Genomic DNA, 18,692 nt, shown 5'->3' with positions numbered 1-18,692 from the left:
ATGCTTATTTTTATATTTGTCAGGTTAACTGGTACGGTGTGAAGAGAAGGGTGAAGAAATTGGCAACATTAAACGTTATTTACAAAACTTTTACACAATCTGTAATCCAAACAAAAGGGCCACCTCACCACCAACATGGATTGAATATCACTTATATTTATGGGGTCAGAAAGCTGCATTACAATGAGGCTTTAAAGCTGCACTAATCAATATTTGTTTATGAAAAAGTGATGAACTGACATATCTGTTATCTGATATGTGTAATGTGAAAGGTAACACTTGCAGTAACAATCCCACTGAGAAAAATCACCAACTCTGGTTCTTTAGTTAGTTGTTTAATATTTAGTTTGTATATTTCTTTAAAACTGAAGATCTTGTTTTGATTCCAACCAGGCCAAAGTAAGAAATTATTGTTATTTTTTGTTTCGTACTATCTATCTTTCGATCTGTTTTGAAACATTATATTTTAATTTTAGCTGAGACCAAGGGTTGTGGGATGTTTTCAGCTTCTCAGCTCATTGATAGAAATGTTGTAAATATTTCCTGCTATTTTGGGAGGAGGGACGTTTTCTGTCTTATTTTTATAAACATAAAGAAACAGTGATGCTCCAAATCCCTTCTTGTGTTGGGTTAAGTATGAATGTTGAATGAAGTTGTCCTGATATTTTATTCCTTTTGTACGTCTGTTTTGCTTTTCAATAAAATCCTTAATATTCCAAATCTTCTCTTTTTGTGATTCCACATGCTTACACATCTGTGACTGTAGCTAAAATGATATGAATATTGTGGCTACATTTAGTTTGTTTCTGTCCTTTGTACTGTAAACTTCATGACCTTTAGTTTATTGATATAAATGAAAGGTGAATTTAATATGGATGACTCACAGCGTCTGAAATAGTTATTTGAAAAAGAGCACCTTAACATTGGCAGCTTGTTTAGTAAAATTTTTTTCATAATGAAAAAACTAAACAACAGATGGAATCGACAACAAAACCACTTTTTCCTGGTTGAAAAAACCAAAGTTGATGTTGTCCATGTTGTGATTATCGGCGTCTTACTTTGATGACTTCAGTTTATCTCAGCAGCTACATTTGTGCTATGTTCCAGAGAAGGCTACACATGATTATATATCGACGTACTTTCATTTAAATTGTGTCTATTTTGTCATTTTTAAATCATTAATGTTCAGAAGATAAATCTTATTGGCACAACATTAGCTGTCTGTTACTAAACCTTTTAAAATACCAGCACAGCACACAGGAATGACAATTAAAAATAAGAGATCTCCACCTATCTAGCGAGAAAGTTTGTCTCAACATTGGGGGGGGGGGGACATATTATAACCGGGGTGTCTGGTGGTTGTCCCCCAGGAAATTTGGAGCCTCAAACACTTAATTTCCTGAATTCTGGTGAACTTTTCTGAAACAGATTGTGCCTTTTCTGCATGCAAATGTCTTTATACATGTAACTATTATTATTATGATTATTATTATTATTCATTAAATAATCTGCTGTGTTGTTCAAAACTTTCTGCATCTTCAGAACATTACACGTGTTTCAGGATTTACTTCTTTTTTTTGGGGGGGGGGTAATTACAAAGAATGAAACACTTTTACATTTTGGAAAACAAAATAACATTTTAGAAAACAAATTTACATTTTGGAAAACAAAATAACATTTTAGAAAACAAATTTACATTTTGGAAAACAAAATGACATTTTCGAAAACAAATTTACATTTTGGAAAACAAAATAACATTTTCGAAAACAAATTTACATTTTGGAAAACAAAATAACATTTTAGAAAACAAATTTACATTTTGGAAAACAAAATAACATTTTAGAAAACAAATTTACATTTTAGAAAACAAATTTACATTTTGGAAAACAAAATAACATTTTAGAAAACAAATTTACATTTTGGAAAAAAAAAATAACATTTTCGAAAACAAATTTTACATTTTGGAAAACAAAATAACATTTTAGAAAACAAATTTACATTTTAGGAAAACAAATTTACATTTTGAAGACAAAATAACATTTTCGAAACAAATTTACATTTTAGAAAACAAATTTACATTTTGGAAAACAAAATAACATTTTAGAAAACAAATTTACATTTTCGAAAACAAATTTACATTTTAGAAAACAAATTAACAAGATGCAAAACACTTTTTACCAGTCCCGAAACAAATTTACAAATGACAGATTCTTCACGGAAAGGGAATGTACCACATACCGGAAGTGATGAGGTGTTGTATACATGTCGCCTTTGACTACGGCAGTTATGGATCGAATGCGTCAATAGAGCCGCCATCTTGGAACAGGGAGGCACTCCCTTATATACTGTCTATGGGCCGTCCTTAATGCATCAGCGTCAATGTAGGCAAAGGTCTAACGGAAATAAAATCACTATAAATCGTCAAAATCTACGCGATGTTCTAGTTTTTTCAACAAAAAGACAAAGAGACTAATTAATGTGTTAATACAAAGAATATTTATTATAATCAGTTCACAGATGAGTACAAACGGAAACTTCACCCTTCTGAAATAAGAGGTTCTGCTTCAAAGTGAAGTTTAAACACTAATGATTCATTTATTTCTGCATGTATTTATTTATTTAACGGACTTTAAGTCGTGGTTCGGTCGTCCACAGTCCGGAGTCCCCCCAGACTCCCTTTAGGAAACCTGTGATTTAAACTTCAGCAGGCTGTGACAGTCCCGCTCCGTTCAGTCCTGGATCTGATTCTCCCCCCGCTTCCCTTCCTCCAGCCGGGCCCAGCAATACGGCCTGGGTCTCCAGCTGCGTGGTGTCGGTTTTGGCTCCCAGGAATGGGCAGTGAGCTCCAGGTCCTGCAGCTGCAGACGGACTCAGCTGCCCCCTGCTGTAGCCTCGATCCCGCGCGGCTGTCGACAATCGTTCCCCTGTTTTTCCAATGTTTCCGTTCAGGTGCGTCATATAAAAACTCCAAACACCGACCACACGTAAGTCACCATAAACTTCATTCACGCCATATACTCACTCACAACAACACAAATTGACTGCGCCCCCCAACAACACCTCATCACTTCCGGTATGTGGTACATTCCCTTCCGTGAAGAATCTGTCATTTGTAAATTGTTGTTTCGGGACTGGTAAAAGTGTTTTGCATCTTGTTAATTTGTTTTTTCTAAAATGTAAATTTGTTTTCGAAAATGTAAATTTGTTTTCTAAAATGTTATTTTGTTTTCCAAAATGTAAATTTGTTTTCTAAAATGTAAATTTGTTTTCGAAAATGTTATTTTGTTTTCCAAAATGTAAATTTGTTTTCTAAAATGTTATTTTTTTTTCCAAAATGTAAATTTGTTTTCTAAAATGTTATTTTGTTTTCCAAAATGTAAATTTGTTTTCCAAAATGTAAATTTGTTTTCCAAAATGTAAATTTGTTTTCTAAAATGTTATTTTGTTTTCCAAAATGTAAATTTGTTTTCCAAAATGTAAATTTGTTTTCCAAAATGTAAATTTGTTTTCCAAAATGTAAATTTGTTTTCCAAAATGTAAATTTGTCTCGAGCTTTGTAAAAGTGTTTCATTCTTTGTAATGTTGCATTGCACTTCCCGGCCACCGTATTTAATGACTCCATTAACCTGGCCTTTTCTATTTATTGGGGTTAACCCTACACATGTTAGAGGACCTCGTTGAAACGGCGCATTTCTCTAAGTAAGTCTCCACGCTGTATTGATCTGGAGATATTATTTAAGACATAAAGTAGGCCTTTGTATTGTTCTGTCCTATAGGACAGTGTTGACTCTTTAACGAGGGTAGAGGGGACAAAATCAATGAGGAAATATTTGTCCATACACAGAAACACACATCTCTTCATCAGCAGGTCCTCACGTGAAGTTGAAGTAATATATCTGTTTGAAGGAAATGTAATTCCTGGATAGATTTATAAAACCTTTTTGATTTTGACCCCTGGCAGAAGTTGTTAAATGAGGACAGTGACTTAGTTTTTCATTTGGAGAAGAACAATGATTTCATTGGCAAATCTACATTTTTGAGTTTGAAAAAAAGCAGATATTATGAATTATTTTGACTAATAGAGTAGTTAAGACCAGAAGATGTTTAGTGAATCACAGACTGGTTTATGTCAAAGTTTGGTCAGGATGCTGTTTTGAAACCATTTCAACATATTTTTTTTCAAATGCCATGAAATGAAATGAAATAAAATAACCAAACTTCATTGGAAGTAATCATTAATCTCACCTGTGAAGAACATGGATGCATGGATGTATATGTTGTATGGGTTCCATACAGAGTACATGCATGCATCCAAGTTATTTTGGGGCAATTTGGTTGTTAAGAAATCCATATTTCTGATGTAAAAATCTTTGAAAACGGGTCAAATTTGATCCGAGGACAACACAAGGGTTAACATAAAACAGTGGTGATCAACAATATTTGACACAAGGAGAGCTTCTCAAGGGGTTGGATAGTCATCATTTCATCAGATGTGTTTTAATGTTACACTTAAACATTTAAACTCCACAAAGCCTCTGAGCCAACACTGGACACCATGGTGGAGTTCCTCTCTACCAGTCCTCCTGATGCTGCTGTGTCTCTGTGTCCTGTCCTGTCCCCTGGACACCATGGTGGAGGTCCTCTCTACCAGTCCTCCTGATGCTGGATGAAAAGAATTGTCTAGTGTGTGTGTGTGTGTGTGTGTGTGTGTGTGTGTGTGTGTGTGTGTGTGTGTGTGTGTGTGTGTGTGGAGTGAAACATCTAACATCTAACATTTTTACTACAACTTTCACGGATTATGGTTTTATTCATGAATAAAGTGCTTCTGGAAAAAACACTACAGAGTTTATTTGTAGTGTGTTGGAGGTTGGTAGTTGTTTGATAAGATGAAATGATTTCTCCTGAACTCCTCTTTGTTAAAGGGATTTGAAGGTTCCAGGCAGCAGGGAGGCTGTTCATTGACACTAAATCCATTCTTCATGGATCTGATTTGAGTGGTCTTAATTTCAGAGGAGATACAAGAATCCTCCACAGGGGGCGCTGCCACTCTGCTGCCTGCTCTGGAGACAGACTCAGGTATTGATCAGCAGTGATATAGACTCAGGTATTGATCAGCAGTGATATAGACTCAGGTATTGATCACCAGTAATATAAAGTACAGTTGTGGGTCCCAAGTAATAAAAATTAATTATTGATTACAACAGAAAAAAAATATATTAAAAAAAAACTAAATAATAAAATAATTAAAATTTATACTGTTAATGTAATATTATTTATTATTATTTTTTTTTTTTTTTAAATATCTATAACAAAAGATCTGAGTTTTCTTATTAAACAGAAAATCTATAATGTTTTATAAAGTGCTTCAGCAACAATAAGTGAGGATGGAAAGAGAGTAGAAACAGCGCCAAAGCAAGAGCAAAATGAAAACCAGCATCAGGTGTTCAAACATCAACAGAGGTGTTCCATTTCTCTTGTTGGAGCAGTTTTCAGCGTCCACAGCTCCAGATCAGTTCAGGAGCATTCAGCCTGTCACACACAGATCACCTGATCTCATCTTTGGCTTTAAGGAGCTCTCAGGGCCACCTCAGCACATTTACTCACTACAACATCAATGAAAGCAGCTTGGAGTTGTTGTTTGTTGTTGATATTTTTGATCAGGACTGTTTTCAATCAGCCACACAGAACATAAGAAGAAGAAGACACTACTGCACCCCCACAAACTGCAGAGTATCTGATTTGGAGCTGACAGTGACCTCTGACCTCCCACAAGATTTAATACATGACTGCACATTACACTATATTACATTCCATTACTGTCCTGAATTCCCACTGTTCCCACTAGGTGGCAGTATCGGCCTACAGTTGTTACAGATATACATATTCATCCTGCTAATAATTCTTACAATTATATTACACTATATTACATTAGCCTACAGATCATTCTAGAGGATCTGAGCAGCAGAAGGTAGAATACTCCTTTCATATGTGAACACAGCTGAGAAACCAGAATAAAGCCCTACATGTCTCACCATCCTCTCACACAGGCTGAAATTATTTTTAATATAAATATTATATTAGTATATTAGATTATAAACAAGATAAGGGGAGACACCCCAGGTGAATAGGACAAAATAATGAACTAACAGATGGCAACATGAAACTTCCCCACTTAATTACTTACATTGAGACATATATTTTTGTATTACAAGTTTTCTGAAATATTATGTTTAAATATGCAAATGAGGCATTATCTAATGCTAACTTTTGGTGACTTTAGGAGAAATTTGCAGGTGCTAATAGACAAAGTTTAGTAAAATAAACACCTATATGTGTATTTTATATGTTTTTCCCCCTCAATAGTCTGAAAGAAGACATGCTATGGAAACAAAATAACCCAAAAACTCTTAAGACGACCCTGTATGAATTAAGGTGACACATTTTCTTTGTTTTCACTATTTATGTTATGTAAGCTACGTTGTGTATCTATGTGGATCGTAATAAACTAAACAAAAAAATGAAGTCCCGCATGTCTCCTCCTCCTCTTACATAGGCTGAAATAACATCATTTTACTTTCTCTTTCGATCATAACCTCAGTGGGGCCGTTTTACTGAGTAACAAGTGACGTTGATGCTCAGTCTAAATTCCCATTGGCTCAGATGAAGGGTGATGACAGCGCTCCTCCCTCATTTTACCTCTGGTGCTCGAGCTGGTGATCATGGGACAAGCGCCTCTTTTACGCAAGTCAGGGGGGATCGTGGCCAGACATAACTACCCTAAAACAATATTTTGAAGTTTGACTCATTAATTTAGCAGTTACAGTGGGGTCACGTATTCTGACGGCTGCTACTGTACTTATAATATATGGTGACCTCAGAGGTACTGGCTCTGTGATGACTATAAATAAGAAAACGTGTCCAGATTAGTGTGAAGGGATGGCATAATTACTCCAAACTATATTTTTAAGTTTACCTCCTTTATTAAACAGTTACAGTGGGGTCACACCGGACTTTCACTCATGAGACTCGGGTTCGCGCCCTGCGTGTGGCGTTTTGTTTCCCCGTATCCGGCGTGTGTTTCCCGGCTTTTGAGGCGTCCTTTCCCCGTTGTTTTTCTCCTAAACCCAACCTCCGCTATTCCGTTATTGTCGCGCTTCACCCGCGGTGTGTTTCCTGGCTTTTGAGCGTCCTTTCCCCGTTGTTTTTCTTTTAAACCCAACCTCCGCGATTCCATTATTGTCGTGCTTCGTCGCGCTTCACCCGTCCCGACCAAGCGCGTCAAAAGGGACGAAAAAGGGACGGGAATAGTGGCAACCAAGCACGTTTACATGAGACGCTAAAGGAGACTTTTAACGTCAAATAAGAACGAGAAAGGCTCCTGTCCGAACGTCCTTATTTTACGAGTTGGGTGTGAGAATGTGTTGTTTGATGAAAGGGAGTTTGGAGCTCGTTGTTTCCCTCAGTGTGGTAGGAAAGATGCGTCGTTTGTGATTTAATAACATTTCGCTATTTGATCTCGGAAGTTTGAATCTGTTTTCTTTCTAACTTTACCGAAGTCCACCACTGTCCGGACAGTCTTTACCAAAACAAGATGAAAAAGTTCCTGTTGTTGCTTCTCTTCTGTCACGTCTCATCTCCAGGTAAGATCACATTTTAAATCTTTACTAGCTGAAGACTGGAGGAGGTACGACTGTGTGTTTCAGCTCTCTGGTGTGGAGGACGACATCGTCACCAAACTGGACAAAGCAGAGATCAGGACCAACGGAGGTAAGACTGGAATAGGAAGTGCACACAATGCATGCAATTGATTAATAAGTAATGTGTGTACAACAGGTAGCCTATAATACACAGATGAATGTACTTTTGTTCTAACCTGTTTTGTCTATCTGGTTGTTGACATATTGTTGTTATTTGTTCAACAGAGAATCCTTCAGACAGGACCATTCCCATCACTGCTGCAGTGGCTGTTTTTGCTGTTTTCCTCGCCGCTGCCACTGGATTCATTTTTTACAAAAAGAAGAAAGGTGAGAGAGGAGAATGGAAAAGTTATCTAGCCTACTTTTGGATTTGCAGTTTACAAAAACAAAGAAAAGTGAGAGACCAAAGGAGTAAACGGTTTTCTCATTTACTTGCAACAAGCAACCAACAGAGAGACTGTAGCATGATGATGATGATAAATGTAAAAGGTGAAGGGTAAAAGATATTTAACGTAAATAGGAGAATGAGTAGGAGAGGATCACATTTGATAGGAAAAGATGACAAATTGTGTTTTCAACTGTGACAACTGAAATGATTTGTCTTCTCTTCTTGTTTCAGCCAAACTCCCTCCACCATGTGAGTAGAACTTGTTTTTATTCTATTGTATCTGGTCTGACCTGCTGTTACCAGGATGTGTTACTGCAAAGCAGACTTGAGTAAAGACATGGAGAGAAATAGGCCTTTTGTGTACATAGTGCAAAAATGGGGGCAAAAACAAAAGTGTTGCATTTATAATTTTGTTTAGTATATATACAGTATATACAGTGCCTTGCGAAAGTATTCGGCCCCCTTGAACGTTTCGACCTTTTGCCACATTTCAGGCCTCAAACATAAAGATATAAAACTGTAATTTTTTGTGAAGAATCAACAACAAGTGGGTCCCAATTATGAGGTGGAACGAAATTCATTGGCTATTTCAAACTTTTTTAACAAATAAAAAACTGAAAAGTGGGTGCAAAATTATTCAGCCCCTTTACTTTCAGTGCAGCAAACTCTCTCCAGAAGTTCAGTGAGGATCTCTGAATGATCCAATGTTGACCTAAATGACTAATGATGATAAATAGAATCCAGCTGTGTGTAATCAAGTCTCCGTATAAATGCACCTGCTCTGTGATAGTCTCAGAGGTCCGTGTAAAGCGCCAGAGAGCATCATGAAGAACAAGGAACACACCAGGCAGGTCCGAGATACTGTTGTGGAGAAGTTTAAAGCCGGATTTGGATACAAAAGATTTCCCAAGCTTTAAACATCCCAAGGAGCACTGTGCAAGCGATAATATTGAAATGGAAGGAGTATCAGACCACTACAAATCTACGAAGACCCGGCCGTCCCTCTAAACTTTCAGCTCATACAATGAGAAGACTGATTAGAGATGCAGCCAAGAGGCCCATGATCACTCTGGATGAACTGCAGAGATCTACAGCTGAGGTGGGAGACTCTGTCCATAGGACAACAATCCATATGTATACTGCACAAATCTGGCCTTTATGGAAGAGTGGCAAGAAGAAAGCCATTTCTTAAAGATATCCATAAAAAGTGTCGTTTAAAGTTTGCCAAGAAACCACCTGGGAGACACACCACAACATGTGGAAGAAGGTGCTGTGGTCAGATGAAACCAAAATCTAACTTTTGGCAACAATGCAAAACGTTATGTTTTGGCGTAAAAGCAACACAGCTCATCACCCTGAACACACCATTCCCCACTGTCAAACATGGTGGTGGCAGCATCATGGTTTGGGCCTGCTTTTCTTCAGCAGGGACAGGGAAGATGGTTAAAATTGATGGGAAGATGGATGGCGCCAAATACAGGACCATTCTGAAAGAAAACCTGATGGAGTCTGCAAAAAACCTGAGACTGGGACGGAGATTTGTCTTCCAACAAGACAATGATCCAAAACATAAAGCAAAATCTACAATGGAATGGTTCACAAATAAACATATCCAGGTGTTAGAATGGCCAAGTCAAAGTCCAGACCTGAATCCACACCGAGAATCTGTGGAAAGAACTGAAAACTGCTGTTCACAAACGCTCTCCATCCAACCTCACTGAGCTCGAGCTGTTTTGCAAGGGAGGAATGGGCAAAAATGTCAGTCTCTCGATGTGCAAAACTGATAGAGACATACCCCCGCGCTTTACAGCTGTAATGCGCAGCAAAAGGTGGCGCTACAAAGTATTAACTTAAGGGGGCTGAATAATTTTGCACGCCCAATATTTCAGTTTTTTATTTGTTTAAAAGGTTTGAAATATCCAATAAATTCCGTTCCACTTCATGATTGTGTCCCACTTGTTGTTGATTCTTCACAAAAAATTACAGTTTTATATCTTTATGTTTGAGGCCTGAAATGTGGCAAAAGGTCGAAAAGTTCAAGGGGGCCGAATACTTTCGCAAGGCACTGTATATGCTGTAAGGAAAAGGACACTGTTACTGAGCTGCCTTTAATAAACAGTATATACTGTATATATACTGAACAAAATGATAAACGCAACACTTTTGTGTGACCAATAAAATAAAATGAAAACTGAAAAGGAAAGTTTAATTTTTCTTTAGTTTTTCATTCATATAGCACCTTAAAAGCAAACAAGTTTGCACCAAAGTACTTCACAAAGACAAAAACATATGTATAGAAGCAGATATAAAAAGCTCTTGGGGTTGGACGCTGCTGGTTGCTAATATAATATATATAAAACTTTATTGCAGACCCAGGTCCATATAACACACAATACAGTATAAAAAATATAAAAGAGATGCAAAAATACATAACAATTACACATTAACCCATAGGATATACAGGCTATTGCACCAATGCCATCTTAACCTAGAAGTGTATCTAAAACAGCTTTTCAGAGGGCTGACTAAAGCTTCAATTACGTGGTTGTCTGACTTGTCCAGGTGACACATAAAACATAAAACAGCAGTTGTCTTAAGAGTGCCTCACAGGTTGGCACTCTAGTGGACACAAACACATGACTGGCACTATGTCACCTAGGGACACGGAGCAACAGCATCATTGCATCATTGTATGCTACCTTGAGCCTCTGCATGCTCTTTTTCTTATATTTAGACCACAGTTGAGCAGTATATAGCGGTGTGATGTAAGTTCTAAACAGAGAACACTTCACAGAATCAGAGCACATGGAAAACTTACTTATAAGCATGTTAGCTTGAGAGTAAATTTTACAGCGCTGTCGGTAAAGGTCTTTGTCATCCTTCCATTCATCAGATATGACATGATCTAAATATTTAATTTCCTCACACACAGTAAGAGGACTATCTGACAGATAAAAGGTCGGAAAAATTGATTTCCTGTCCTCATCGCTTCTAACTATCATTATGTGACTTTTCTTAGCGTTATACTTTATGTCATAATCAAGGCCATACTGAGAGCACACCTTCAGCATCTGCTGCAGCCCAGCACTATATGGACAGAGCAGGACCAGGTCGTCTGCATACATAAGATGATTAACAATAGTGTTGCCCACAAGACAGCCATTTTTTAACCTATTTAGCTGATTTGATAATTCATCCATATAAACATTAAATAAAATAGGAGACATAATTCCTCCTTGCCGCACTCCGTTACTAACACAGAATGGAGCAGATACAACATTGTCCCATTTAACCTGAAATGTTTGGTGGGCATACCAACATGCAAAAATTCTCACTAAAAATTTAGGGCCACCTCTATCTAGCAATTTTTCAAACAATCGTTCATGATTAATTCTATCAAATGCTTTTGATGCATCAATAAAGCATAGAAATACAGTTCCATGTTTTCTTTTGAACCGAAACTGATTGTCAGTAGTAAGGACATACATTTCTAGCTTTGTTAACAATATTCTCTCCAGTACTTTCGACAAGGTACTGGCTAATACAATTGGTCGATAATTGTCAATACTATTGAGCTTACCAACCTTTAAGCACAGGTACTAACATTACAGACATAATAGCATTTGGCAGGACCTGCCTCTGGACAGGCTGCATCATCCTCTGTTTATTAAAGGCAGCTCAGTAACAGTGTCTTTTTCCTTACAGCTCCTGACAACAGCTCTGAGCTCTCTGAGGAACTGAATCCAGAGACCTGATTTACATCCTTCCTGGTTCCTCTGAGTTACAACACACCTCACCTTGCAACAGTGAGGATGTAAGAACACAGCATTCAAAATATACCCTAAATCTTGGTTGGTTTAGTGAGGAGTGAGTGTTGAGGCTCAGAGAGTCTTTCCTTCTGTTACCACTAGAGAGCAACAGAACTCTGACCTGAGTCAGCTGTTAGAGAAGTCAGCACAGAGAAACAAGCTGCTACAACATTAGCACCAGCTCCAGCATTTCAATGGGTTTCCTTACGTTCATTTTTCAAATATTACAACACAATTGGTCTTTTCTTATAAATATATAGCATTTGTTCTGTGTAAGTCCATTTAAAAAGTGAACTTATGGCACTCTGTATGACTTTTCAATATTTTTCCATTGTGGTGTTGATACGGTTTTGTGTACAATTTAAGTTGACATTAAATGAAATATGATGTGCAGCAGCGTCAATGGTTTTCAATACAACTAGTCTCGCATTGCCAGACCTTCCTCCACAGCGCTGCTAATCTAGGTCTAGCTAATCCCCACAGCAAAACGTGCTCTGCTTTATTGGCATTTCTCTAAACCAATCACAATCGTCTAGGGCGGCACTAAGCGCAGAGGCGCCTTCAAAATTGCCTCTGGAAGGAACTTGTTTTGGTGGAACGTGTGTACGTTCAAAAGTAGTTTTAGTTGTGCAACAGAAAACTCAGATTGGACAGATAGTCTAGCTAGCTGTCTGGATTTACCCTGCAGAGATCTGAGGAGCAGTTAACCATAGTCCTCAGAAATCCACCGGAGGTTAGAACGTCAACACAGGCGGAATTTATGGCCGCACCTGAACAATCCCAGAAATGAAACGTCGTCGATATAGACTACAGTACAACAAATCTAAATTAAAGCTGCAAGCAGCGATGACGGGCCCTCGCTTCTTGCCCCGGGGGGTACTGGCAAATGCAACATCACATGTAGACCACACATTCTAAGTTTCATGTAAATTGCAAAACTTTTGCCAAGATAGAACCGTTCATGTTTCCACACCCACCTACAGGAAGTTGTTCCTCCATAACTTGCGCATTGTGTTAGCTATCAAAATTCTTTTGATAACTTTTAGTCACGAGTGTCAACCGATATATCTATATCCAAGTTTTCGTGTAGATTGGACTCACGGCCCAGGAGGAGTAAGACAAAGTATGTTTCCCATATATCGCGATGTGAATAATTAATAAAAAAAATTCTAACAGCGCCATCTAATGGCCGATGCACTATAAATTTGGCGTGGATGCTCAAACCCCTATACAGAAACAACTTTGTCATATTTGGTGTCAATCGGGAATAAATCTTAAGATACGCAACTTCCTGTTTCGACAGCCCTCTACAGGAAGTTGGTCCTCTGTAACTTGCGCATTGTGTTAGCTATCAAAAATTCTTTTGATATATTTTTGTCATGAGGGTCCACCGAGTCTACGTGTACATTTTTTGTGCAGATGGGACCTCCACTCTAGGGGGAGTTAAAAAAATAGGTTTCGCTCAAAGCAAATTAGCTAATTAATTAAAAAAAATTAAAACAGCGCCATCTAAAGGCCAATTGACGACATATTTGGCAAACAGCCTCATTGGCACATGAGGAACAACTTTCTTAAGTTTTGTGTCCATTGGAATAGCCGTTGGCAAGATATAACAATTCCTTTTTCCACTCCCACCTACAGGAAGTTGGTCCTCCATAACTTGCGCATTGTTTTAGCTATCAATATTCTTTTGATAACTTTTTGTCAAGAGGGTCCTCCGAGTGTATATGCAAGTTTTTGTGCCGATCGGACTCACGTCCCATGAGTAGTTAGACAAAGTAGGCTTCCAATATTTTGATGATTAAATAAAAAAAATGAAAACAGCTCCATCTAATGGCCGATTGCAGCAAACTTTGGCACAGTTGCTAAACCGGCCAGGAGGAACATCCTTGTCAAGTGTCGGGGCAATCGGAATAATTGTTGTCAAGATAACGCAACTTCCTGTTTAGACAGTAAGTTGCTATAACTTCCGCATTTTTTCAACTATCACAATTCTCTGGATAACTTTTCATTATGAGGGTCAACAGATACTTCCTGCAAAGATTCAAGAAGATTGAAGTCACGGCCTAGGACGAGTTTGAAAGAATGTAAAACACCTGAAAAAAGCATAATTAAAAATGGGCGCCTTCCGGTTGGGCGGAGCTAATGAATGTAAATGGGAAATATGTCTGCAATGATTAGAGCAATATGGGTATCAAATCTGGTGAAGATCGGAGCAACTATGTCCAAGTTAAGGCCTTCTACGCATTAGGGGGCGCTATGGAGCCCGCTTACAGGTATGGGCCAAATCGCTGTACAGTCTCACAAAGCCCCCAGGTGTTTATGTGGGTTTACCTTGTGTGAGTTTTCGATATATTGAGGCCGTCAAAAATGTGCCCAAGGGCTAAAACCAATTAGGGTCACATAGGCCACGCCCACTTTGACCAGTCCGTACCTTACTATAGGGGGGGCCTCATGAGTGGCCCTAGATGGTACCCATCAAATTTTGTAAAAATCGGATGAGCAGTTCATGAGGTATAAACTTTATGTACTTGTAGTGCCCCCTAGTGGCCAATGTTCGTAAAATGTGTGGGGCACCTCCAGAGGGTCATGGCAAACAAGAATCTTAAGTTTTGCGTTAATAGCAATTATTTTGGTTGAGATATGGCAAAGTTGGTGTTTTCATACTTAGCTACACACATTTGTTTGTACGTAATATGTGCAATTTTTATCCTATAAAAATTCTTTGGATAACTTTTTGTCAGGTCCGTCTAGAGATGCTACCTGCCAAGTTTCATGCAGATCGGTCGCATGGTCTAGGAGGAGTTTGGCAAAGTAGGTTTTCAATGAATCGCCATTTTTCACGCATAAAAGTCTAGGCGGAAATGGGCGTGGCCTATATCAGGAGATTCAGCTGGATCCAGGGAATGCAAAGATATATGGTTTTTGAATGTGCGATGTACGGCTTGGGAGTTATAGGGCCAAACGCGGGTTTTTCTGCAATAGCGCCACCTGGTGGTGCATATGAGTAATTATTTTGAATCTTTGCAATTTTCACCAGTTGTGACATGTTTGCAAATTGTTGTTGAGTTTTCGTGCATGCTAACCCCCTCAAAAATGCGACGATGGACTCGGAAAAATAATCTGACGAAAAACAATAGGTTCCTTTGCACTTTCAGTGCAAGGCACCGTTGGGGCACCGTTGGGGCTTTGCACTTTCTTGCTCGGGCCCTAATGACTTTTGGAAACTTTTGCAATTGCTCATGCAGTGAATGCTGTATCCGGAAAAGGGCGCAGAACTGATGAAGTAAAAAAGACATGGTTTGATCTAAAATCTAAGGCATACAAAAAGAAAAACGCCATTGTGTGGGGTAGTCCTAGTCTGCAGAAATATGCACACTTTGGGCATATAAATTGCGTGATCAATCACCTATTATTGGACGGCAAGGTTCCCCGCTAACATAATTGATGTGAACTGAAGGCAAAGCAAGGAGTGTTTATTTGTATAGGCCTAGCACAATTCATACACAATGGCAATTCAAAGTGCTTTACAAATGAGCAGAAGTGTAAGTGTAGTGTGTATTTATTAAAACAAACAAACTTATAATTATGTGTAAAATAATGAAAAAAAAATAGTTACAAAATTATAAAGGAGAGACATTACATTTTAAATTAGAACGGACAAAAACGGTATAACTACTTGTTTTGCGAAAACATGTCAGCTCTCAATTGTGCGTAAGAGTGCTCTTGAGTGTGCGTAGATTCTGTTCTTCCCTAAGAACAAATCCCAAATAAGAAAACATTGGTGAATGCCAGAATCTTCGTGAAAACTGCGTAAGTGGGGTTTAAAACAGATTTGTTCTGAAGAACGTTTGGTGAATGAGGCCCATTGTCTGTTTTTGAAAGTCTATTTCCATTACACGTTGAAAAAAATAATAAAAACAGACATTTATAATGTTTACAAATGGCTTTTATTGAAAGCTGCCACTGCTATACTGAATCTATAACACTATATACTATAAAAAATGACAACCATAATAAAACATCAATAGCACAACTATGTAACAGAACCAGGTGCACATCTGGAATTAAAATGTTTCCGACATGCTTGTAACACTAAGACAGGAAGAGTTTGATCCAGTGTCGGTATCTCGTATGAATACCGACAAACACAGGCATCAGAAGACTTTTAAACATGAAATGGATTCAGACTTCATGAATAAGTATTGGTCGTGTACGTGCGGATCTTGCGGCTCAGGTTTCGAGCCAGCCGGTCGACGGCGCTGCCGATGTGTCCCAGTTCACTCTTGGACGTCAGACCGTCGATGTTTCCGCTGTACCACAGCACCCATCCGGCCAGAGACATCAGCACGAACAGAGCTCCTGCACACAGAGCACTCGTCAGGATTTATACATTATCACTACACAGACTGGTGGAGAACGTCACACAGTCACACAGAAATATTATCATGTTGCATCTGCACGATTACAATTAGTGAAAATCCACCTCCAGTTCCAATTAAAACCAGAAAAGTGAATGATCCAAAAAAAGACTTAACTATTGCAAAGATGTATTTAATGTGTTATTTTATTTATTCTATTATTCCCGCTAGAAATGGAAGTGGCATTGTGTATTTATTTTTGTTATTTCTTTCTCTGTCTTGTCTTCTTTATTACTGTCCTTTGTCTATGATTTTTTTGTCCTATTTTTGATGTATTTTTCTCCTTCTTGTGATTCTTATTTTATCTCCGTATTGATTTCAATTTTATTTTTTATTTTTATATTTCAATTTACATCCTGTAAACCAAAATATATATAGCTAGTTAAGCTTTTTTTGTTTGTTTGGAGTACTGAAATTGTTTTAACAGACACTTGATAAAGCAGTTCTGCAATGTTATTGTTAAGGAGTGAAAGAAATAAATGTGTACAGATACAGTATATATTCATTATTGTTTTAGTGCATTGATGCAGTTGCAAATTAGATTTAGCTTTTTAACATTTTAAATTGAAACACTAGAACAAACAAAGCTAGTCACAAAAATGTCTGTGAATGAACAATCACACTGAAGCAACCATAAGTCAATCAGATCAGCATAACTGAGAGCACAACTCAACCTCCAACAATGGAACATGGTCATCTTTTCTACTTTTATCTCTGTTTTCTACTTTTTATCTGCTTCCTCTTTTCTACTTTTATCTCGGTTTTCTACTTTACGCATTTGCAACTCATCATTTCTATTTCACATCATGCTTCCATTAGTGTTGATCCGTTATATCATACCAGTATAGACCAGTAAGTCTCCAAAGTCTTGTCCTTTGATCTCCATGGGGGCGAAGACCCCCACCAGCAGAGCGGCTCCGCCCAGTAAGTCCATCAACACAGCGAAGGCCAGGGCCAGTTTACAGTGGGAGAGGCCGTCACACTGGAGAGAAATAGAGTAAAACCTCACTGGAAGTCTAAGACCGCAAGACCTCGTAGACCATTGAAGCACCCCAATTTGGACAACATACACTTAATGTCTGGTAATAAACCTTTTGTTTGTAACCAGTGAGTGACCAAGGTATTTATACTCTAGACCAGTTATTCATTGATGAAGGTATGTTGAGTTTTGAGGACCTGAGAGCTAGCTTTGAGATCCCTAGGACATCCTTCTTCCTTTATCTTCGCTTAAGGTCATCCCTAAAATGTCATAGAGTACTATGGGGAAACCATTAAATGGCTTGTTGATTTTCCTGCAAGAGGATTAGTGTCCTAGCCTGGTTGACACCAGACCCTTCTCAGTTGTAACTGAGAGTGGGTCTGGGAAAGGTTCATTCACAGCTCATTTCCAAAGGGGCGTCACCAATGGACGCCACACAAATGCCTCTGGGCGCATTGGATAGTCCTTCAACCAATCAGACCAACGAGCCGGGTGACACTTTTCACATTCAGTATCCAACTAAAGAAATGTGATTTGGGTTTTTAGTGTCGTCCCTCCAAGCCCTGCTTTTTCCTTGCAGGTGTTGAAGAATTCCCAAACAGCTGACATATTGCAGGTTAATTCACGATGTTCCCTACATAGCGCGGACACGCGCTTCACACCACGAGCGGGTATGCGCCACACACGGGGGAAAAGTTGAGAGAAAGGAAAAACAGACTGTGCTGTAGGCCTGGCCAACTCAATTCCTTTTAAGGATTCGGGTTATTCTGAGTCACTCACTAAACTGATCTTTTGAACTGACTAAAATGTTTTCAATGTGTATGTGTATCTGTATTTTACTTTTTTGAAGACAAAAAAAAACATGAGCTGTCGGCGAGGTGAGCTTACGGACTGTCTGCTCGCCCTAATTGCATTTTAATATACTACATTTATACACCAAACCTACAGTAGGCCTAGCTAGGCTACATTCAGAACATTGTATGTTATTTCAGAAGTGAAAGAATGGCTTTTGTTGTTGATTTGCTTTACCCTGAGCTCGAAGAGAGACTTCACTCGCGTGCTATGCTTGCTCGTCTGAATCAGATTCACTCATAACAATGTAGTCGGCTGATTCGCGGGAGAACTCATGAGTTATCGACAACTCATGAGTCATCGAGGGCTCGTGAGTTGTCTGCGAGCTGAGCCGAGGCGAGCTTATAATGTTTCGGACTGTCTGCTCGCCCTAATTGCATTTAGCATACTACATTTATACACCAACACCTACAGTAGGCCTAGCTAGGCTACGTGCATAACATTGTATGTTATTTCAGAAGTGAAAGAATGGCTTTTGTTGTGGATTTGCTTTACTCTGAGCTCGAGGAGAGACTTCACTCACTCGTCTGAATCAGATCCACTCAT

General features: G+C 38.5%; 2 protein-coding genes across 6 annotated transcripts in view; one reads left to right on the top strand and one right to left on the bottom strand.

Moving 5' to 3' along the window:
* Nucleotides 1-11,855, top strand: part of LOC120571314 (major histocompatibility complex class I-related gene protein-like) — a 52,006-nt gene extending 40,151 nt beyond the window's left edge. For 4 of the 5 annotated variants that reach the window (XM_039820198.1, XM_039820199.1, XM_039820197.1 and 1 more), the window contains one exon: nucleotides 24-720. In XM_039820198.1, coding sequence (XP_039676132.1) covers nucleotides 24-28 — 5 coding nt within the window. In that variant the 3' untranslated portion in view covers nucleotides 29-720. Of the gene's footprint in view, nucleotides 1-23; nucleotides 721-7,922; nucleotides 8,025-8,316; nucleotides 8,335-11,790 lie in introns of those variants that run through there. The other variant, XM_039820201.1, reaches the window with a different exon arrangement.
* A 4,231-nt stretch (nucleotides 11,856-16,086) lies between these two features.
* Nucleotides 16,087-18,692, bottom strand: tmem238a (transmembrane protein 238a). The gene is made up of 3 exons (XM_039819621.1): nucleotides 18,670-18,692; nucleotides 17,156-17,331; nucleotides 16,087-16,256 (listed from the first exon to the last, which is right to left on the bottom strand). The coding sequence occupies exons 1-3, from the start codon at nucleotides 18,690-18,692 to the stop codon at nucleotides 16,087-16,089; spliced, it is 369 nt and encodes a 122-aa protein (XP_039675555.1).

Source organism: Perca fluviatilis, chromosome 13, assembly GCF_010015445.1.
Source record: "Perca fluviatilis chromosome 13, GENO_Pfluv_1.0, whole genome shotgun sequence".
In the NCBI taxonomy this organism is placed as follows: Eukaryota; Metazoa; Chordata; class Actinopteri; order Perciformes; family Percidae; genus Perca; species Perca fluviatilis.
This window is presented reverse-complemented; position numbering and strand designations above follow the sequence as displayed.